At 43.4% G+C, this 24,274-nt stretch overlaps 1 protein-coding gene across 3 annotated transcripts in view; it reads left to right on the top strand.

Moving 5' to 3' along the window:
• vav2 (vav 2 guanine nucleotide exchange factor) overlaps positions 1-24,274 on the top strand; it is a 190,832-nt gene that overhangs the window by 37,594 nt on the left and 128,964 nt on the right. For all 3 annotated transcript variants that reach the window (XM_084035065.1, XM_084035066.1, XM_084035067.1), the window contains exon 2: positions 23,966-24,082. In XM_084035065.1, the coding sequence (XP_083891191.1) occupies positions 23,966-24,082 (117 nt within the window). The remainder of the gene's footprint in view (positions 1-23,965; positions 24,083-24,274) is intronic.

A 24,274-nucleotide genomic window follows, 5' to 3' on the forward strand; every position in this document is an offset into this window, starting at 1 on the left:
TCTCTAGCCCCCTTCTGTAACTGCATGCTTGACTTACTTTTCCACATCTTTCACCACGTTTGTGTATCTCTCTACGGCGGTCACATTCTATACGTCTGCATCAAAATAACGCTTGACCTCAATCTGGGCCCCCCCTCTTCTCTCCATCTGTTAATGCTTTAATCCCAACAGCCATTTATATTCATTTTCAGTCAACAAATGCAATGAAAGTGTAATTGAAAACATTTCTTAAGGGACACAGCGGCATAATGTGTAATTTCCTCAGTAAACACTGTGCCACCATGCTGTTTTGTAATATGCTCACACTCAATAGGCATTGTACCCTGGAGTTGCATCTCCAAATTGCCCAATATGAAGCGGCAACCCAAGTGGCCGACGGTGAGGAATACGAACAATCGGATCTTTTGTTTCTCCTCATATTACCCCTGATTTTTCTTTTGCCCTCCTGCCAATAGTCCAACAATGAAAACTATACAAATGTACTTAATTAACTACAATAATGTTCATTTAACTGTTATTGGAAGGGCAATGAACCTCATCTGGGTGCCCCAAAAAAATGAAATAAAGTCAATTTTTAGTGCGTCAGCTGCCAAGAGGGCTGGCAGATGGAAGTGGAGGAGTAAAGAAAGAGGCACTGTGGTTCATTTAGATGACAGCAGAATGAGCTCGCCTGGTGATTGAGGGTTCATGAGGTAGTTAATTTGCCCGTGAACGTCGGGACTCCTGTGAGTGATGGCGTTTGCATGATACCGCAACGCCGAGTGGAATAACGACTGCGGTTGCCGCGGAGAAAACTTGTTACCTGACTGTCACGAGATGAATAGACCTCATTTGTAATTAGCATCAGGGTTAGGAATTTACAAGTCTTCTTTAAATTAACGTTAGCTTGAAGTGCTCGTCGTTGCATGTTAATGAATGCGGCTCGCTCATTTCATGGTTGGACTATTACTTGCAGGGAAAAGTAAATGTTGACAGAATTGACTTTATGAGTTCAGCAGTAATCCGCAGGAAACATTATGGCCCAGTCATCAAAAGATGTTACGCTGGATGTATATTTTTATTATGGCGGATATCAGCAGCAGCAGCAGCAGAGTCCCAGGATCGCTGTATAAGTGTAATCATCAAAATTTGTTGCCTTGATCCAAACATCCTCCTCCTGTTCTCCCTCAGCACAAACACTATAACCACTTAAATCACTTTATGGGAGATTTTCTGTTTGTGCGTCCCGTGAAACGAGGACAAACCCATGGAGTCGAGGGCTCGCTGTCCCACTCCCTGCTGTGTGATGGATGGCTGGACAGTAGTATATGTCTAATTATCATTAGCCTCCTGGAGAGAAAGGCCCAGTTGTAATGGGGACTCTTATTACTGTAACGCCTTTATCAGCAAATAGCTGTGCTCCTGCTGTTCGGCTGAGCCGACAAGGAGATGACCGTCTGTCTTTCACAAGTTCAGATCCGAGCATTGCAGTGCTGCCATGGCAACACACTGGTGAACTTGCTGCTTTTGCTCAGAAACACTTTAACATTTTGAAACTATCATCATCCAACATAGAGCTTATGTTAAAAATCTAATCTTCACCCAGAAACCATGTAATGTGATGCCATTTCAACTCCACAACACATTAAGAAGCATAAAAATCAGATCACTCCTGGAACAGAACGCACTAAAGTGTGCACTAAAGCAAAGATACGCATGTCCAGTATTTAAATAGTCATATGCATGCACAGCTTCCCTGTTATATGCCGTATCACCATCAATTTGTTGAACCACTTAGCTGGATTTCAACCTAAATCCTAGCATTCTAATGCAGGGATTGACATTAATATTTCTAAGCTCTGGCCCTACGTGCCACCAAGCCTCTAAATTTGGTGGCCAAACTCCATTTTTTGCCTCTGCTCCCTCGCTGCCTCCCAGATCCACTCATGATCTACAGCGATATATTCAGCATCTGGTCTATTCTGGCAAGAAAGTACACTAATCTACCATATATTATATAAATGATGTATTTCATAGGGATATAAAGGATTTCATTTTGATGAATGATTTTATATATATGTGCATCCCACACCTTTGACCTTCCTCCTGTCACATCCTGCTGTTCTGGAGGTTTAATTCCTTCCATTCACCTCCCACATGATCAAATTTCAAAATCCATCCACTGTACCCTCATGTCACTGCTGTTTGTGGTTGTCTTATTTTAATATTTAGTATTTATTCCATGCTTTTGCCCACTGTATCTAAATACTTGCACGTTTCTTTGGAAATAGAGAGCCCTAAAGGTGTGTTCACACCAAACTCAAAGCAGATTGTATGTTGTTGAAGTCTCACCGGGTAATCAAACGGCCTCCTGTCTGAGAACATCATCCAGAGGAGCTCAGTGAATTTCTTTGAGCTGTATTCGGTGTGACAAGCATGCCAGATGTCTGCTGGTTTACTACAGCCGTATGAACCCAAAATTAACATTTTCTCTTGTTGTAGTTCGTACCATAGACAGTCTGGATTATACACCCAGTTTGCTCTGGTCTAATGGGAGGTTCTATCGTAGAGTTCTGGGAGACCACAGACTGCTACAATATATTTTTCCATTTCTGATTCTGTGACGACGGGAGGAAAATTCAACGCCGATAGGCTCTTGCGTCACACAATTTTTTCGCTCGACAGGGTCAGGGTTGCCTTCACTGGAATTCGTGCAGGGTGTTTTTAGCTTCATAATGTTAACATGCTTCAAAAGCATAACCATGATGGGTTGAAAGCAATCTAAACCTGACTGTCAAGGAAAGGGGAAAAAAAGGCCTTTTCTTTGCCACTATTGAACGCTTTGGAAAAGTCTAGGAAAGCCCGCTTGGGGGGATGCACATTTTTTCTGAATACCTTTCTTTGTACTGTGTGGAGCATGGTGTCTTTTTATGTAGACACATCTGGCCTGTGGCTGCTCTTTGTTGCTTGACAAAGAATATCAAAGGGAGGAGACACAAAAAAGATGTTCCTCAGGATTCAGCATCCACCTGCTGCTGTTTGGTTGTTTCTATATTATTCTTGATGCCTGGTCCTTTCCTTTTACTTGAGGAAATGTACAGAATTTTGTTGAGGGGTGGGAATATTTGGGTGTCTAATGATTCAATTTTGATTATTGGGGTCACAATTAAATTCAGAATACATTTTCGATTCAATGTGATTCTCAATTCATAATGAATACATTTTTTTTAAATGAGTTCATGCTTCTGGACCAACTCCAGTCCTCTATGAGCTTAGACGATGGTATGGTGTACTTCGGCTCCATTGACTGGATCATGAATCGAAAGTCTTCATTTTCGACTATGCTGTAGGGTCGAAAGTCCTTTGGGATCAAACGTGTTCAGCAGTGGCTGACTAGCCAGTAGCTTGCTGCAGCAATCTTCTAGTGAAGTTTGCACGGTAAGTTATTAATCGATTAAGAATCCTAAGATAAAAACAGTGATTTTTACATATTTTTTTGCACACACCTTCTCAAACTTTGCATGAATTCTCTCCCCGTGTAGATTTTAAAAATGACCTCATTACAAGCTGATGTGAATGGCGTAGTTTGCACTTCAGCTCTGAATGTTAGAGGTGATCTTTTTTACAGTATTCTACCTCAGGTTTCGCCCCATTAACTATCACAGTGAGAGCCATAAACCGAGCTCCGTGTTCAGCATGCCAGCTCAGCTCACCTGAGTATACACGCTCCTGCTATATCGACCGTTCTATTGAGTTATTAAAGAGCCGAGTCGCCGTGAGGCCTGCGTCTGCGCTGTGTGTGTTTAGAGGGGATAAAAGTTTGTGTAAGTGTAGTGTGTAGCGATATTGAGATATTATCTGGGGTTTATTTGCCTGTATTTTCTCTTCGTCAGCGTGATGACTTCTTCGATAAGGCTAAACGGACTGTTTGTCTCTTTAGCTATCTCGGCCCCATCAAACTGGACACACATACTGTACACGCGAGCACGGATGTGCACGCACATACGCACTCGGAACTAAAGAAACAAATCTCAGACGTGCACATGCAGTCAGGCTCACATTCAAAGCAGCGAATCCAGATAGTGTTGAAAGTTTGGGCAGACGGCCCAGAGAAATAATCATCTGTACAAGTGTAATTTTCGTTTGATTAAACCATGAGACTGTAACGCATGAAGCCAAAATCTGGTTGTTCTCATTGATGTCATTAAGAAATTTGAGTGCAATGTGTTCAAACATGTGGCGAGTCAAAGGAGCCGTTTATGCCTTAATAGAAAGAGAAACAAGGTAACATAAATTCCTCTGATGATGCAACCTACTACCTCCTGTCTCACGTGAATCACTCCACACCCACATGAAAACAAAAGTGATGTATAGCAAACGCAGACATGCCAGTGACTTTCGTCAGTCAGTGCAGCTGTGTTTTAACATGAGGGCCGAGCTGATAAGACGCTGTTGGAAAGAAGAGATATGTGTAACGTCAGATGAAATGAGAGCCTTTTTATCCTGAAGAGCCCCGGTTGAGAGGATGATTGCACTTGTGATTAGCCAAGAGGCCTCAACTGGATGACCTCGTGTTATCTTTGTCTTTGTCTGTGTGTGTGTGTGTGTGTGTGTGTGTGTGTGTGTGTGTGTGTGTGTGTGTGTGTGTGTGTGTGTGTGTGTGTGTGTGTGTGTCGGCATCAGTATGTTGGAATTTATGACATTTTATTGTCCAAATTAATCTGTAAAGTAGAAATGTGTTATTGCAGGTGTGAAGAGTTTAACCCTTAAATCACTGTTTGGAAGGTAAATGTAATTAATTTATTGTGTTTTTGCATTTGACATGAGCCAGAAGCTATCATTTAGCTGCCTGGAGCACGATCAGTCTCACCATTTCAACATCCTTTGTTTTGCCTTGCAATCACCTCGCTCAAGCTATCTTTAAATTCTGTATCTCTGTATTCTTTCATTTGTCGTTAAGTGTTTTGTACTTGGAGGTGCATGAAAGGAGAAATCAGCTCACCAGATGTCATTTTTGGATGATGATGTGTGCATTTATCCGTGTGTCTCTGAGTGGTCAAACGGACTAAGTGTGTGCGCAAACATGATTGACACAACGTGAGGTCATACTTGTTTTTCAACGTGTAACGATTTGGGATGGAAGTTACAGACTGAAGGGCTGTAACATGGAGACATGGATTTCAACATATATCCTCCAGGCCCAGCTGGGATGGGTGGACCTCAGATGATGTATGTGTGATTGGAGGCAAACAAACCTCCAACAGCGCCGGAGCCAAGTGCACATTTCAGATGCTTTTGGACAGCTGTCAGCCTGTCACCTATCTGCAGGAAAGAGTCGGACACAACCTAACTAGCTCTTTTCAGGACTCCCCTGGGTCTTAAAGATGGTCCCACAGAGATAGATAACATAACTTGTATGCTTCTTATTACCTAGTCTGACCAAGGGAGGAATATTATATATTTAATCATGCGTGTTGTAGACTGTGTCAGGTTCGTTTCGTCTCTGCGCCCCATGCCGCCATCAAAAACACAAAAAAAACAGTTGACTTGTCCGACATCCAGATCTTAGCGCCACAGTGTTTGAGCTGTTGTGTGTCTGCGCTCATCAAATATGTCATTAGTGTGCCAGCTGCCCTTCCAGCTCCATGTCCAAATAGTATTACACTCTCCACACACCCACTCCCTCACAACAGTATCCAAATGATTACCTCTCCCCACATCTGCTCGCAGCAGCCGGCCCCAGCCTTGGCCGGTCATGTGACACTTAATGTGTACACGGTGCAGATAGAAATGATCGTTCCATTGTGCATCCATCTTGTCGGAGCATGGATGCGAAGGTTGCTTCGAATCGGAGGTTTTTATTTTTGATGTTTTTGGTTTGAAGACGAGCGAGATTTCATGGGAAGCTGCTGTTTTCGTGACCGAGCAACCCGGAGGTGTAGGCTATTTATTGTGTGCTTGTGTGTGTATTTTGGGAGGGTGATGTTTTATTGATCCTCATAGAGGAATCCTGGGGCATCCCTGCTGCTCAAAACGGATCAGAAGTCAGGGTCATCACTCGCGAGGGTTTAAAAAGAAATAGAGATGGGCATAAATATTGAGTTTTGAGAAGAGCGCATAACATAACTGCTTCATTTCAAAACACCGCTGCCTCTTCAGTCATTTCAATGAGGCAGCGTTGTTGACACAGCGGACTCCTGACTCTCCAGTTAGTTGGTGACCCCGACCCTTCTACCCACATCTGCTTCATGCCCGAGTTGTAAAATATACACCAGTGTGCTGTACTTCGGCATCCGATTTGTGCCGAGTCATGGTTACATTTTACTTAAGTGCACTTACTTGATCATGATTCATTTTCTCACCGGTACCTGCAGTCACATGATCGCTTTCATTGCACTGCTGAAGTGAACCACTTCTTCCTCCGTAGCTCCCATCAAGGTCCCAGTGATTCTCAATTCATTTTAAATAATTATTACAAAAATATGTTTGAATTGGCACTGAGGGATCGCATGAGTGACAAACAAATGCATTTAACCCAAAAGGATGACTTCTGTGACCTGGTAGGACCTGTTTACTGTAAACTGGAGTGTCTTCTTGCCAAGAGGAACAAACTTTCGAAAGAAAAGTCTCCTCCTTTGCTTGTAAACAAGGGTCTGAACAAAACCTTGCTGCCGTCCTACCGACCACCGCCGGAGGTTGATGTGAGTGTACATGACAATATATTCCGCCGTCGCAGTTTACCAACATTGCTCCCTTTGCTCCCTCTTGGCTTCCTGCCTCGTCCAGCTGGTTTTGTCCTCTTTAATGAGGATGACTGGTGTCCTGGTGTGGGAGACGGATGACGTCACGCCACAGGCTTGTTTGATTAGTTGGATGAGGGTGCTGTTCACTTGGCTGCTTCGAGGTTAACGGACAGATTTCTGCCACCGGGTGCACTTTGCTCCATCCCTCTCCTCCCGTCTCTCCTCGCCCTTCCCTCCTTCTCACACATCATCTCTGAGCAGTGTCTGACAGTAAAAGATGACACGTCACTTTAGTGCTCTTCAAAAGTGAACACATGAGGAATTTCACACATGGGTGTGAATGCGAATGTGGAAATTTGGAAACCTTCGGAGAAGCCGGAGGTTTCTGCAACTCTGGGCTGGAAGGAGACAGAAAGGACGCTCGTCACGCTGCTAATCGCTTGATTAATGATCATCCTTGAGGACGTCGTGTTTGTGATATGATTTACCTGTCTTACTGTGCGTTCGCTAAACTGCATGTTAATTAATTACAGATTGAGATACAGACTGATTTGAGGGCTCCACCTTGCTCACGCAGCTGAAAGGAACAACTCTATCAGCGCTGCGTGGGCTTGTAATGTCTTTATGGCAGCGCTGTTTACAGCTGGCAATTTCTCTGGGTCTGTAGGGAATGTTTACATCGCACCATAGACTTGAAATGCATCCATCCCGAGACCCGTTTCTCCATCTCTACTTGCTTTTATTTGATTTAAGAACATATCTTTCATTTCTACCCAGACCTCTCACCCATTAAATCCCAGACAGGCTTAGAAGATGAGTGCCTACAAGGGAAGTGTGGATACACGGATCAATACAAGTTTGGGCAGAGTGATGCTTTCCACTGAGTTCCTTGCTTCACGCTGTATCTTCCTCTGATGCTGCTAACCTGAGCTACATACATCCACATCTACAAACAGAACCCCACCCCTAAAAACCATCTTTGGAAATGATAAGGCTGTAATCTGCTTTGAAACGCCTGCTATCCCTGTTTTCTTAGCCCGCCACGAGCTCTCCACTCTGTTATTCAGCAGCTTAGAAGAGGCCCCTCCCTCAAACGCACTCTCCTTTTTCTTTTTTTTTTCTGCCATCTGCTTTGAAATTAATGGGCATGTTGGAAAATAGGCTAAATCCAGAGTGACAGGTTTTTTTCCCTCTCTCTCTACTATTTTTAAAGAGGTGCTGCAGGCAGCGTCCAACTGCGTGGGAGACTGAGAAGAGAGAGCTGGCTTATCAAGCTGCTGCCTCTTAGATGTTCTCACCTCTGCCCTCCCAAAACCATAGCTCATAGCATCACTTTAGTTGTTGATGATCAGCTGCGTTGCTCTTTCACCGATCCTTCAAATTGTCGTCCATGTTGCTTGGATGCTCAGTCTCAAATGAAAGTAAACGTCTCCTTTCTTTTTCCCTTTTTTTTCCTTTCTCAGAAATTTGGAGCGTTTGGCAAATTAAGTCTGCGAGGTTGTGCTTGTTATCATGACAGAGAACACATGGTTTGATTTAGTTATTCATTTAGAAATGGCTTAGTCTTGGTAACTTGGTGAAAGCTTGGATTCAGCAGTACCTTGGATGCTTGTTTTTGGAGATTGAGGCTTACTGGCTCCTGAATTTAATTTGAATCTGGCTCTGATGATGATTTGAAAAAATCACACTTTGTTACGATTCATGAGAGAAATATCATGTTTTTTTGTCTTGTCTCACCTGAGCTAGCATTCAACCTTATTGTTAAATTATATTATAATTTGCTGTGTGACCATAAATCTTCCTCTTTAGACTCTTTACGTGTCTTGAATGGGAAAACCGAGGTTCCTGAATTATTATAAGACGTTGAATGTTTTAATACACTTGCATGTGAAGCACATTTGACGCATCCGTTAATTATCTATAAAATAGATCCAGAATATGCAAATACTCTCTCCATGCCCCGATACTGAGGGCTCTGATCTTTCCAAAGGTTTCCTCCTGTGGCCTGTGTGCCAGACTGTCTGAAGAGCTTTGGAGGGGCTGGCGTCGCCTCGCCTGCTGGATGAAAAAGCCACTAACATTTGTTTTTCTGTGGCAGAGCCACCAGCCTGTCCTCTCCTCCATTCCCCCCCTCCTGCCTCCATCTCCCACCCCCACCTCCCTCCTCCTCTCGAGGAGGATTACCGGCAGCAACTGGACGTTTGATCCTGCCCTGCTCTCCACCGCTACTATATCCATCTGACAAGGCTCTTTGTATCTCTTTCTCTTCCATACTTCCCCGTGTGTCTCACACTCACTCTTTTTCCGAAAGATACAAGTTAAGCCCTTTTTTTTTCTGCTGCCTGCTTTTTGATGTCTCAGATTAGCTCTCGTCTGTGTGGGTGCAGTCGGGACAGCCGGGTCACAGACAGGTGAGAAGTTAATTCCATTTCACCAGGAGTGTTGTATAGAGAAGATCATAGAGAGTGGTGTGGGTAATTTATGACCATTTCCTCAGATGAAGGAGAAGGAGCAATGTAAATGGAAAATTAACTGTCACGAAGATGAGAGGTTTTCACATCCAATACTCCTACATCTCGGTATAATGCTCATAAACGCACCAAAAGCCATGCGCGTAACCCTCCGCGCCGCCTCCGCTTAACCTTTTTCTCTTTCCCTTTCCACAATGCTTTTATCTCAACGGTGATTAATTGCAGGAGACAGAGCCAACAGGCTTCCCAATGTAATTTGCAGTGGAAGTGTAAACAGGAAGTGTGCTCCCGATGCATAATGTCGTTGACTGCGGCTACAGAGGGGTGGCGAGGACCAACGAACTTTGTGACAACGTGATGCAATGTGACAGAGGACAGTAGTCACTGACCTGAAGCTGTCATGCTAAAGTGTAAACATGGTTCTTTTATTTAGGACAGAGTGTTGACGTGAAAGCTGCCCAAAAATACGCCCCCTCAATATAGGCCCTAATTACTGGGTCGCTCTGGAAGGACCAGCTAACCGTGACTTATTTGTACTGACACAGGTTGCAGCACTTTCTGTTGCTCAGCACGGTTGTTCTGTCCAAATAACCAGCTCACAAATACCGTTAGAGATGCTAAATTCAATATTCACATCAAACATAAAGCAGCTCACTATTTGCTATAGATATAGTGGAGTAATGCAGGCCAGAGTGTCTCTCTCCCTCTCTGTGATGTCATCAGAGCTTCTCCCGTGCATGCTAGTGCACGTTGGCATGGTAGCGTCCCCCCCACTGGCTAGCTCATGGCCGCCGCTCTGCACTGTGGTCACAGCTCCTGACCAACGGCGTCGTCATGGAAGCGTAGATCCCTCCTCCAGTTGCCCCTCAGATAAACACCGCCAGCACATTTACCACTATTACCTGTGAGGCTTTTATTAGACTGATGTTCATTATATAGTTTATAATTTGATTTAATAAACTTCATCAAAGGAACTGTCGACATTAATAGAATCATCAAGGAATAATTGACCAAACATTTGTTATCTGCTTTTCAATAGTTTTTCGATTCTTTTCTATAGCTGTACTGAATAGTTCCAAGCCCAGAAGCTTAATTTATAACGTTGACGTTTGGATTCTAAATAAATTCTGCATGTCTGTTCATTCTCTTTAAACCTTGTGTTTCTGCACAGTTGCAGATAAAAATTGGGTTCCACTAATCAGTATTTCCCTGATGTTCATCCTGCAGGAGTCATTACTAATCTGCTCTCCGGTTTTCACCCACACACACGGAGGAGGAGGCAGAGAGCTGATGGGAAGTTAACGATGTTGGTTACAAACAGGCTTGTTAGGCGATAGGTTGTATTATACCATTTGCAGATACCGGTGGTGGCTGGATTAGGATTGTTTCCATCTTGTGTGATCCAAACATAAAAAGAAATAGTGTTGTAAAGTCCAAAAGTCAAATATGTATTGAAAAAATGATTGCCAGAATTCACATGCTTTTATCTAACGTAATATTCTGCTATTTGCTGGCATTTAACCTGTCAAATATAACACTTTCACTTTGGTGGATAAACGGTTTGTTCTTCTTCTCACCGCACCCAAAGGGAGACTCACACTGACGAGTTGTATTCACTAAAGAAAGTCGATGCAATAATAATGAATGACTATTCAAACTGAGGGTTGATTTGAGTTTTGTTTGGGGTGATGATGTCAAAAAAACATTCAAAGCTTCATTCAGAAAGCTTACATTGAAAAACAAAGGACTATTTTTCAAACTCAATGTGGACACATTTCAGCATCTAAAGAAATCTCAAGGTCTGCTCAATCATAATTTGTTTACAGTCTGATCCTTGGTCATCGTGTGAAGAATATCAGTCTTGCTTGGCTGCAACAGAACCATTAGCATGTCGGTTTGCAGATGCTGCAGCTGTCAACGATATTTAAGCGTTCTGTGCAAGTCGGGTGTTATGTGAGTGTGCTGAGTGTGCAAACATGATTGTTTTTCGGTTGACTATTCCCAGTGCGTCTTTCAGGCGGCTTCACTTGAAATCGAGCTGTACAGCACGTTTACAAGCATATTGCTGTGGTTTCATATTGCATTCACTCCGGCTGAGCGCCCGTTGAAAAGCTCTCCGCCGTCCACTGAGTGGATTTAAACGGCATCTTACAGTATCCACACCGTCCGATCACTTAATCTGTAAATTGGCTGATTGCTGTGTTGTGCATCGCAGCAAACCTTTGTGGCGATTGAGTGATTGTTAATCCAAGCTGTGGGTCTGATGATTAAAGCGAGTTCGGCCCCAGAGCCAGTTGGGTAATTAACAGGCTGTTCTCCATGTTAATAGCATTAGTCACCTTGGAGATAATCGCAGCCATCAAGTGCAGAGAGCCGCGGCCTCCTGTGTACCTGATGGCCTCCTTAAACAAGGGGCTGGCAAATATCCCACCGCCACTAACGATGCCTCTTGGCCTTTGACTTTTTTGTCCAATAATTACAGTTAACATTTTAGGGCCCGTCCAGACGAAGCAAAACAAACTTTTTTTCTCCGTTTTGCCTTGGCGTCGTTTCAAGAAAATCTGCGTCCAGACGAATCCACTGAAAACAACTCAGCGCGCTGTAGTACATATTCCAGGCCCTTATGCGGCGCTGTTTCTGCTACAAAAACGCAGAAGAAGAGACGAAGCTTGACCGGATGTTTGCCATTGCTATGGCAACGTGAGATTTACGGCTAATCTCCGCCCGACCGTCCGATCAATAAACACCCATAAGATGACAATTTGGCCCGTATAAATAAAACCAACAATAAGCATCAAAAGTCGTCACCCTAAGGACCTTGACGAGGCGTTGTCACACGTTGGTATGGATTAATTAGACAAATAAATGCCTACATTCATTGGAAGTTAGCTAGCGGTTGTTTGTTAGCATCGTAATACAGTAGCATATCTGCAACTTTTTTCCCGGAATATCGCCCCCCTCTCTCGGCTCCGTTTTTTTTCATACAGTGGCCCTGATACGCCGACGTACAGACGAGCAGAATATCTGCTACGAGCACGGAGGCCACCGTTATTGTTGTTGTTACGAGACGTCGCGGGGAAGAAGTCAGGCTCGAGGGTCGAGGAGCGGGGCGATGACGTCAGCGTATTCGTTTTCGCCGTCCACACGAAAACGAACATGAAACCACCCTGAGAGCTGGTGTCAAAAAAGTGCGTTTTCACGCCGCGGAAACGCCGGATCCGTATGGACGACAGGGCGAAACGCACAAGACTTCTGCGTTTACGCACCGAAAACATTTTCGTCTGGACGGCCCCTTAAAATATGCTTTCTTGTGCACTTTTGTGACTATATAAGGTACCAGTGGGGAAGATGTAATCACATCGCATAGGAGCATATAGGGCTGCAACTAAAAATATAATATATATTATAAATTAACCTGTTGATGATTTCTCTTCAGCTCTTTTGGCCTGTAAAATGTCAGGAATTGAGTGACATTTATAGGTTGTTTTGTCCAACCATCAGTCCAACCCCCCCAAAAAAGATATTAAATTCTTTATCATAGATGACTGCTCAGTATATTCACAAGGTTTTTAGTGGAGGCACATTGTAACATAAAATACAATAAGTGACACTGATGAAGCATCATTTTTGAGAAAGAAATCCATAATGGATGTTTTTAATTTTACACATCGATAAAGTTCAGATGAAGATACACTTGGAGCCACAGAAGTCCTTTTTTCTTTAAGATATGTAAGATGAATTTGAAGTGTTAAGTGAGTGCTAATGTTTTGGTAACCCTCCCATGTCCGACATGCAAATCTGTTCAGATTGATGTTCTGTTCAGTTCCAATTCCTTCTTCATTTCTTTGGCGGTGTTTGCATCAGCCCCAAGCTCACACTGCTCTGCCAAATATTATTAAAATCAGTGAGACTTAATGGACTGTGAATGTAAATCATGTTTGCTTAGATTCTAAGTAATGTTTTCCTTATTTATATGATACAAGCGTTTGTTTTGTTGTAGGGGAATAAAAAGTGAAGGACACCATATCTCAAGGGGGATTTAAATGAATGCAATGAGCCTTAAGTTGTGGAAGAAACCCGCTGGGGAAAATGATAGATGCAGTCTTCCTCTCCCCGGTCTGATGTCATAAATTACCTGACCATCGATCCATGGGTGTCTGGGTTCTCTGCGGACCTCCTCCTCACATTCATCAAGCCTAGATTCTGCAGCTAAGCCTGGGCGGAAATGCCTCAAACACACACTCCCCGTCTGAGTCTCAGCACCATGGCCTGTTGCTTGGATACAGCACCGATTCACAGTGACTTGGAGAGTGAAGAGAACCCGGAGGAGTGCATTATGAACCAATGTGTTTTATCAACTTGGTCTGTGAAGATGTTTGATTTGAGGGTGTCTGAACTAGGGTTGCAAAGGGTCAGGACATTTCTGGAAAAAATCCAGAAATGGGAAAGTGAAAGTTGGGGATTTTGGAAATTTTGTACATTTTCAATAGAAATAATTGTCCGTTTCCAAGCAGAGTTTGGGGTACACAAAAAACCAATAGGCATGTTTTGGTTAAAATGTATTCATTGAATTGAATCCATTGAATCCATGCACAGATCATTTGCTATCCTCCCATTAACGTAGGAGTTCAGTAAAAGTACAACACTCTGCATGCACAGTACGTTCTGTCACCACTTACTGTATGCAGCACACACTCCTGCCAACGCGATCGCACTGAGCCAACGGATTCCATGCTTTTTTGAAAGTTTTGACTTTATTATTACAGTTTATAATTTAAGACCTTCTGCTCGTCTTAGCTAGCTAGCTGCTGCCATCTGGGATGCAGCTTGATAGAGCATGATACATGTATTATTTATTTAAATCTATTATTTCCCTTCATTGTTCATAGTAAAACAGTGTTTTTAATAATTCACTTTAAAGGTGCTATGTGGAAGATGTGGCCAGAATGTAAGCTTAAAACAAACACTATCAACGGCATTTAAAGAGGTGGCGGTGTTGACGTTATGACAGAGACGTCTATGTGTTGTGTATGAGACAAAATCTTTTTTAGTATTTACTAAAATTAGCATGCTAACCAGCTAGCCCCGGCCTGTTCTGTCTTTTGATACTACTTGTTCCTTGAGAGGCGAATCCAATCTAAAAATAATAATAATAATAGTTATAGTAATATAATGATCAATTGATTAAAATGTATTTCCATTTGTATTTCCAATTTTGCTTGCATATTATATCATACAATATTTGTATTCCATCTGCATATGACATGGTAGCCTTCACAAATAGCTATATTTCCCTTGTGTTACTGTTAATTCCGCAATTTTGCAACCCTAGTGATCACATTTCAGAGTTACACAGACGTTAAGAGATATAGAAAGAATCACAAATTGACAATATTGTCTGTCTTATGGCTGATAATGCTTCGGACAACCCCAGCAACAATCTAGGATCGAAATATAGGACAGCCACCAGGCCATCCAGGTGGATAATGATGAGATATATATTTATATTGAATGCTGTTGTGAGAGGCGACTCCCTCTATGTGAGTGCGAGTGGAGATGGAGTCGGTCATGCAAAGGTGAAGCCTGTCTTGCACAAAACAAAAACACAGAGAACAAAAGTAGAAATTGTGTGTGTGTCTTTTACCACTTCAGAGGATAGAGAGGCTTTATGAATTATTACTCGTCCACAGAGAAAGGAGAAGGAAAAAACACATTAAAGGTCAGAGGAAATTGAAAACTCAGGTCAGTTAGAATTAAGAAAATAATAGTGAAAGCTTTTCCCCCCACTTTTCTCTCTCACCGCTGCTGTCTCCCCTCTCCTTCACCTCAGCATCTGAAGGTCACTTATGAACACCTTTCCCGAGACCACATTGGTCTGTCTGACTCATTCATTGATGAACTCTTAGTGCTTGGCAACCGGGTCCATGACATCACCATGGACCTTGTTTTGCTGCTTGCTCTGCGTTTCCCATTTCACACCCAGAGTCAAGAGACTGATTTTAATATATGAATGAACCATTTTCTTATGTTTATCCAGTATATTAACCAAATTATTTGGTGATATATTCATAATACCCTGTTATCCCTTTGTTTTCCCTTCATGTTATCCCTTCGTGACCCTCGCATGCAGGGCACGAAGTCGGAGTGAATCACTTAACTTGGGTTTCATTCTGAAATATTTGAAACTCTGGAGGAATCTGACTCACTAATTGTATTAACATTCTACAGCCATACTAGCAGCTCTGTGAGCCTCTAATGAAAGCTACATTCTGAAAAAGTCAGGGAATCACCAAAATCGTGAGGATTCATCCTCTGGGAACCATGAAGGTCCACAGCATGTTGTGCCAAACCACACTAGAGATGTCATTTCCCCAAAACGTTTCACTAAAAGACCAAAATGTCAACCTGCTGGTGGCGCAAGAGGAAAGGTTGGGCGATCACTAAAGCCGTTAGATTCATCCTCTAGGGACAATGAATGTACAGAATTCCATCCAATAGTTGTTGAGATGTAAACAGCTGAAAGACTGATATCCATATAGCCATGCATTTCTAAAACTCAATTCAAATAGGTGATGATAAACTGTAAATATATACTACCGAGCGCCGTGGCTGGCGTTTGAAAGCCCCCCACACAAGTTGAAAAAGTGGCCCCCTCTGCTCTCACCCTCCATTATCCACGGCAGCGGATTCTTTGTTCCTTAGCGGTGGTCGTTTCCGCTCCAGCAGAGAGAGGAAAGCGCAGTACCTTGAAGACATTCTGTTTCACTCTCTCCCGCACAAAAAAGCTTTTCCTTTACAGGAGGGGGGGATCTCCTTTTTAGTTGGCTTCAGGTTCACTGCTTCTCTGTTCTCACGAATGACCTGATGTGTGTCCGCGTGGCGAGCTCGTCACTGATGGCACGTTACCGGAGTTCAACCGACGCCTTCTCCTTCATGCCGTGTGCCTCGCATCGCAGGCACAATTAGCGAGTGTGTGCTCCTCGTGTTGTTTTATGAGGAGCCGGCGGGAAGGTGAAGGTGGACTTGATTTAATTATGTAGTTGCGCTCTACAATGGTGATGACTTTCTCCCTCCAGACTCTAAGCTCTGTGCAGAATGATCTTCTATTGTGATGGAGATTAACCTCACTAAAAACCGTACTTAGCCTCTTTAACTTCCATATTTGAACACGAGCCACGCAGACCGCAGCACTTCTGCCTCGTCTGCCGAGGGTTGTTCAAGATTTAAAACTGTGGTCAATCCGTGCCTACGTACAGGCTTATAGGGGTAATAGGATAAGATTAACACATTTGCATGCTTTTGCGCTGCATTATTCATGCGGCGTCCTCTCCTCTAATTTGCAGTAGTGAGGCCTTTCTCCTCGCCGTCTTGTAACGTGTGGGTGACCTGGAAGCAGGCGGAAGAGCCCCTGCGCTCATTAATCCCTTCTGGGTGTCACCCGGCACACGACACCTAAACATTTACTAACCTGCTGCGGAGGCGTGCATGAGCTCACTATTTATATTCCAAAATATAAATGTTCCCATTTTTCATTTTTAAGCTGTTGCACTCACAAACGCAACAACTTATTTAACATGTTTCCTTTTCCCAGCCGTTGTAAGGTTTCTGCTGTGGGAACTCAGCGGAGCCATTTGCTGGTTTAAAATATTCATCAAAGCAGATATTGATTTCAATTAAGGGAATTCAAAGATCACAGAGGAGGAAGCCTGCACTCTTGGAAACATATCTGGATTGACTTGTTTTGCTCGCATCTCGGCAGACTGACGGGAATGAGTGCGTCTTCCGTGTTATTGGTTAAAACCTGTCGGTGAAACCTGAGAGCTGAAATCAAAGCTCAGGATTATGAGTTTATTTGTGTTATTCACATTGTGTGGAATTAATACACTGACAAAGGCAGCCAGAAATATATTAGAATTGCTCTTTGCTAAGCTTTAAGTGTGTTATTAGAAGAAGAAAAAAAATCTGCCAACCCTTTATTACCCACCCATTAAAATAAATGAACTTCTGAAAATTAGACCCTTGAGTTGACTTGGACATTAAGTATTAAAGTATCATTGTGTTGGACTGTCAGTTTAGCTGGAGGGGAAGGAGGGAAAAGGGCATACGTTTGGCTTCACAAGTAGTTAGAAAGAAAAAGCTGTTCTTTAGCTGCTATTACACTTCAATGACTACACATTAGAAAGTATAATGAAACTGGTGTTTTATTATTCCATATTTATGGAAAGAGGATAATTAGAATTGTTGATGTTGTTAACTGTTCTGCTTCTTTAAAAACCGACACCACTTAAAATCATGTTTACTCTGATGTAAATTATAGATCATCTTGTATTATTTGCTTGTAAAATTCAGCCAACCGTTATTGCCTGAACATTTACTTCACGTGGATATACTACCAAGCATTGTGTCTGGATATATATAGAAATTAGTCAAGTTTATTTGATCGATACATATCACACATCAATTTAATATTTCAGCAGTGGATTTTCATGAATGCAGCTGTTAAATGAGTGGAAGCTTTGCAGAGTGAATGAGATATTACCCGGCTAGTCTTAGGGACGTTGGCTGCTCAGTTGTGAGCCCGGCTTTGGATGTGGTTTCTTTGGAAAGGTTGAGTGCTGATCACTGCATTAATCTCTCCTTACCAGAAAGCAATCAACACCCTGGCTGTGGGATCATTAACCAAACTTGGAGGTTTACAAGATTCATCATCACTGCTGTCTGGCATATGTGTGTGTGCACACATTTGTGTTTCCATGTGTGTGTATATTTGTGTGTGTGCGTGTGTGTGTGTGTGTGTGCGCACATTTGTCTGCGCACATTTATGTGTGTACAAATGTGTGCATGTGTGTGTGTGTGTGCATGTGTGTGCACACATTATAGTTTCTATGTGTGTGTGCATATTTGTGTGTGTGCGTGTGTGTGTGTGTGTGTGTGTGTGTGCGTGTGTACATTGTTGGAATCTGCTCAGCCAGACTTTTATTGTGGTCACGTGCGTTCGCTGTTGCTGCTTTCTCACCTGCTGAGTTTCCTTCATGTTGCCCTGAAGGTGTGGAAAGATTCACCACACTAGAAACAACATGAGTGTGTGTGTGTGTGTGTGTGTGTGTGTGTGTGTGTGTGTGTGTGTGTGTGTGTGTGTGTGTGTGTGTGTGTGTGTGTGTGTGTGTGTGTGTGTGTGCGCGCGTGTGTGTGTGTGCGTGTGTGTGTGTGTGTGTGTGTGTGTCTGAATGAGTATTTGACTGCCTCAGAGGTCCCAGACAGGCATCAGTCTCTTTCATTGACTCCAATTCTCTGACCTGCTGTCTGAGTATTTGATGATCTGTCTGACTCAACTCAGTGTGCCTGTTATAAATCCTCTCCTCCTCTCCTCTCCTCTCCTTCTATCCTATCTTCTCCTTTCCTCTCTCCTCTCCTATCCTATCTTCTCATTTCCTCTCTCCTCTCCTATCCTATCTTCTCCTCTCCTCTCCTCTCCTCCTATCCTATCTTCTTCTCTCCTCTCCTCCTATCCTATCTTCTTCTCTCCTCCTATCCTATCTTCTTCTCTCTTCTCCTACATTTACATTTACATTTAGGTCATTTAGCAGACGCTTTTGTCCAAAGCGACTTACAATAAGTACATTTGTCAAAAGAAGGAAACAAAGAAACCACGACGTATCATTGCCTCCTATCCTATCTTCTTCTCTCCTCTCCTCCTATCCTATCTTCTTCTCTCTTCTCCTCCTATCCTATCTTCTTCTCTCCTCTCCTCCTATCCTATCTTCTTCTCTCCTCTCCTCCTATCCTATCTTCTTCTCTCCTCTCCTCCTCTCCTATCTTCTTCTCTCCTCCCCTCCTATCCTATCTTCTTCTCTCCTCTCCTCCTATCCTATCTTCTTCTCTCCTCTCCTCCTATCCTATCTTCTCCTCTCCTCCTATCCTATCTTCTTCTCTCCTCCTATCCTATCTTCTTCTCTCTTCTCCTCCTATCCTATCTTCTTCTCTCCTCTCCTCCTATCCTATCTTCTTCTCTCTTCTCCTCCTATCCTATCTTCTTCTCTCCTCTCCTCCTATCCTATCTTCTTCTCTCCTCTCCTCCTCTCCTATCTTCTTCTCTCCTCCCCTCCTATCCTATCTTCTCCTGTGCTCCTATCCTATCTTCTCCTCTCCTCATAATAACAAAGCTAAGACCTTAATGTTTTCCCTCATTGATTGAATTCCCAAACCTTCTTATTTTGTAATAATTTATAGCATCCTGACACACACACAGTGTTTTATTTCAAAACATTTCATTTCCCTTTGCCCCAAATCACCCAGCTCAGTGATCTGAAAACGTAGTGTGTGTTTGAAGGATGAAAGGTGGGTCGAGGTTTTTTTAAATAAAGCAGATGTAGTTTCTCGAAAAGTCTCTTAGACAAGATCATTAGACTGTTTATTATTCATTCCCTCCACCTTCCTCTTGGGTTTATGAGCCTGAAATCATGCAGAAATGTGAACAGGAAGTTTCTAAACTAAGAAAAATGAAGATAAAGTCTCATGGAGAGGAAAGTCTGTTTTCTGTACACTTTGTATGTTGCATGACGTTCTCAACAATGAGCAGCAGACATAAATTGTTCATCTCATCTCGCAAATTATTTAACAAAGCACCTGTGAGGGGGACGCTATGTCTCTCCTGGGACCGGGGGAATGATCCTGAAATTGACAGAAACACCTCTGTTCTTTGGATGATTTAATAAATTTGATTAAATTACAACTAACGGCTTATTTCCCAAGATAATGAACGTGTTATCTCTGCCGTGGGAAATAAGATGTGCCTGAGCCAAGTACGTGCTGTTTATCAACTGTATGTGGAAGCCACGCCTCAGCACCCCTGGTCCTGTTTGGACTTGCAGGATTGTTCACTTTTGTTTGACCTGCTCTCTGCATTCCTCCGGCTGTCCCATGATTCAGCAGCGTAGCAGTGAGGATGTTGATGGAGCAGGAATCCATCAGGGATCACTGATACGGCATCCACCTGTTATTCACATCAACCAGAAACATTGTTCTTTTTGTGCAACACAAGAAAAAATATGCAGTTTTTCTATGATATAGTTTTTAGTGTTTCAGATCAGGTCTTAAAGGTGTCTCTAGTCTCCCAGCTTTACCTGCAGCTTCCTCCTCTTCTGCTATTTCACCCCCTTGGTTTGGTTCTGTCAGCCCCCGCTTCCTAGACACCAAAGAGCTTCACTTTTGGCAAAACAACCCACCTTTCCTCCTCCTCCTCCCCATCTTCTTCTTCTCCATATCCCCACATTTCTTAACGTTGCTGTTTTGTTTTTGTGTTTACGAGGAAGCTCTAATTTGTTCCTCCTCAGGTACGAGCATGTAGGAGTGTGTGCAGATAAGGACCATCCTCCCAGCGGAATAATGCATCATTCTGCGTGTGATGTGGCGTAGTGATATGGTTGAAGGGCTTGTCAGGGATGTGACGGGTCTTTGTTACCTGACTCCTTCCTTTTTGCTGCTCTTCTCCCTCCTGCTTCCTTCCTCCTTTGCACTCTCTCCTCTTCCCCGCCTCCCTGACAACAAGTCTGCCTCTCAAAGACTTGTTTGCTCTCGACTGAGAAGTCAAAACCGCTCCACTGAAGCACGCGAGCCACCTTGTAAAAAGAATGTGCCACCGTAGTACAGCCGAGACCACAGGCAGTCTCTCTCTCTGTGTTTTCCTCTTTAACTCAACCTCGGATGTCCTCTTTTCCGCATTCACTTTCTATCTATTCCTGACCTTCTCTTTTCATCTTTTCCCTCCCCTAAAAGGCATCTTTTATAATTTATCAAAAGCCAGATTCAGTCCACGTATTTACACAGTTGGATCTGATGAATACTGCACTTGCTGCAGGCAACAAACATCTTGAGAAGCACAATTTGTTTCAGCTAGTCAGCGTACCAAGTGACCCGCGAGTAGTGAGACTGACACTATGGAAGCTTCAAATAGCAGACGCTTGAACCAAGTGGTAAACCCCTACACACATGCTTTATTCCCTTTTCTGGTATTTGTTAAAAAGAAATGCAGGTGAAGAAAACAGTTGTTAAAAGAGTCTGAAGTGACAGGTGTGCACAAAATGAAGAGCCAATAATGTAAATTCCTAAAAAGGCAACGAGACACCTGCACAGTCTTCACTTCACCATCAAGCTTTATTGCAATGTCGTAGTTGTAAAACCATACGTGGGAGGTTATTTCCACTTTGTTGCTTTGAAACGGAGGAGTTAAATCGGTTAACAGAGTATTATGATCCAATCTGCAGTCCCGAAAATGAAACGTTTAATCCGTTGCAGTTACGGGGGAAAAAAACAACCCAGGTTGTTTTACTTGTTGGTTGAGTTAATTTATATGTATATATCTAGATTAATTTAGACTATTAAATGCGGGGCAATGGCGTCAGATGCTCACATGGTGACGTGAAAGGCAAGAATGCAGGAAATTCATCAACTAATGTTTTTCACTTAAAACTAAAATGAAAACCAGTTCATGACTTTCTGTTACTGGACTAAAAATGGAATCACATACTTGTCAAAGCAACTGCCAGAAGTACTGTAGTCTCCGTGTTTTTATATTATTGTGTTTGTAACAATGGAGGACTACCTGTTCCCATCCTCGGGGGTGTTGTTCACCACAGTGAGGTGATTCCATGTGAATTGTGTTTAGGCCAGCCTCCGCCTAAGTAGAAGACCGCAGCCTGTTTATTCCACTATTGCACTCACACTCTCTACTCCACAACAAATGGTGTCTTTTTTTTTTTTTTCATCAAGATCATAGCAATTCTCCCAACCTCTATCCCGGCTCTCTTATCAGCAAACATACATTAGAATGTCAGACACATCTCCTCCCACCTGATCCATATCTGCAGAGTCTCTCGCTCTTGTCCACAACCTACTCCAGAAAATGTTACCTTTTCAAAACTGGGTCGGGGAAAATTAGCTTTTTTTTTTTCCCGCTACACGTGAGGATCTGCAGGCACGATAACCTTCGCCGCCGAACTGCAAATGTCACTTCAGCTTCGCCAGCCAATCGCATTTTGTGTCGCCGGCCAGCGCGGCTCTCTTCTGGGGTTCACACCCATGACACTGGGACTGAGCAGATGTGCACACATGAATGAGAATGAGTCAGCGGGGCTCTCAGGTGTGGCCAGGAGAGGACGGCTGAAATGCCACTAAATACCAGGAATGGGATAAAAACCCTCTCGTTTTTATTTGATCTGAACGCTGGAGTGGTTACGATGAGCTGATTTTTTGCAGCGGTGTTTCCGTGAAAGCGTGAAAGCTAATTAGTACGGAGGGCTGATGCGGATGATGTCTCTCATGGTCAATTGTGTCGTAACAGGAAACAGCGTGGCTCATCAAGCTGCAGTTTAAATGAGAACACTTGGACGCCTGTGGGGAGGAGGGACGCTCTGCAGCATAGCGGAGTACCTGGGAACCCAGTTGTGCTGTTGTTTTGTTGCCGAAGGCGTGCCCGCATTACCAAAACACGAAGCGTGCCTCCAAGGCTGCTTGTGTTTTTTTACTCGTTTCATACAACGGCCATTAAAGGGATAATACTGTTATCTGCACTTTCATTAGAAGAGGCAATCAAGCATTTTGTTCCACGGAGCCGCTATCGCTCAAATCTCTTCTTTGTGTACTTTCTGCTTCATATCGCTCACACACAGATAAATGAAAGGGCGGCATCTGCATTAACATGCTAGGTGATGTGTTCTTCACACAGTTGTGCCCATGGTTAATAATTCATCACTGCCCCTGTGCGGTTACTGGTCTGGTCCCCGGCCCCTCCAGGTTTATCTGTGTGATGGCATATTTTAGAGACTCAGACCGTTGATATTCGTGACCAGAGATAATTTATTATGCAGTTTATTCTGAGGATTCTCAGCCGCTGGGCGCTCCCTGGGATTTGCACAACTTGTTTTGTTGAAAAACGTAGATATCAATCTGCAATAAGCTAATATCGCTCAATATAAGAGCTTGGTGATTGTATCTGTAGGATATAGTTCTGAGGATCGCTCTACTAGACTGAAACACTGGAGATGAGAGACATTTTTTTTTAACTCTTTACTGCAAATATAACATAATAAATGTTATTAACATGCTTGACTGCCTGTTTCACCTTGAATCTAAAAACCCTGACGTGATCAGCTCTTGTTCCCTCTCTGGAATATTTGACCAGGACTATAAAACCAGTTTTACTCTTTAGAGTGTCTTCACTCAGTGCTCGACCTTCACTGTTTCCCACAAAGACACTTCCATGAGACACATGGTGGTTGTTCGCCAGATTCCCGACCTGTGACCTTTCAGTGTGAGGTCGACGCCTCAATCCAACAGCAGGCCAGCTTTTACTGCGGGGCAGGACTTTGCCGGTGGGCTTGTCTGACGACACCTCGTCTGTGCTGTGATGTCAGGAGACAAGGCTCCTCTTGAGGCTCTCCTTATCTGGATCAGTGAGGCAGGATCAGCCTCAGGAGCAGAAATCGGCCTGCTCACCTTCTGGGCCGGAATAAAATGCACAACACACACATACACCAAGGAGAGGATGAGGAGGAGAGCGTGCCAATCATCAAGCAGGAAATTCAATATTTACACAAATGCTTTTGCATTGATGGGGGGTGTTAAACAGAGTGGGGGAACACATTTCTTCAGGGAAATATTATAACAACACTGGTGCGAATCCAATTTGCGAGCTGTTCACTGTCGCTGTAATGGTGTGTGGACATTCAGTCTGAGCGTTGCATTTATGTGTTTTTTTTCTCTCCTCTTTTGTAGTTCCTGTGTTTGAAGAACATCCGGACGTTTCTCAAGGTGTGCCACGACAAGTTTGGCCTGCGCAACAGTGAGCTGTTTGACCCCTTTGACCTCTTCGATGTCAGGGACTTCGGCAAGGTGAGTCAAACGTTGCACGCGTGATGGATGCTCCCCGAAAATGATCCGCACTTGATCCGACACCGTGATCTGCTCGAGTATTATGCTGCCCGTCGGCTACATTCTAACTACAGCGGGCTCGCAGACGTGACGCCGCTCGTGTCCCTGATCACTCACAGATTCCAGCAGGATGTCCTTCTGTTGTCACATGAA

Source organism: Eutrigla gurnardus (genome assembly GCF_963514095.1).
Source record: "Eutrigla gurnardus genome assembly, chromosome: 19".
Classification (NCBI taxonomy): domain Eukaryota; kingdom Metazoa; phylum Chordata; class Actinopteri; order Perciformes; family Triglidae; genus Eutrigla; species Eutrigla gurnardus.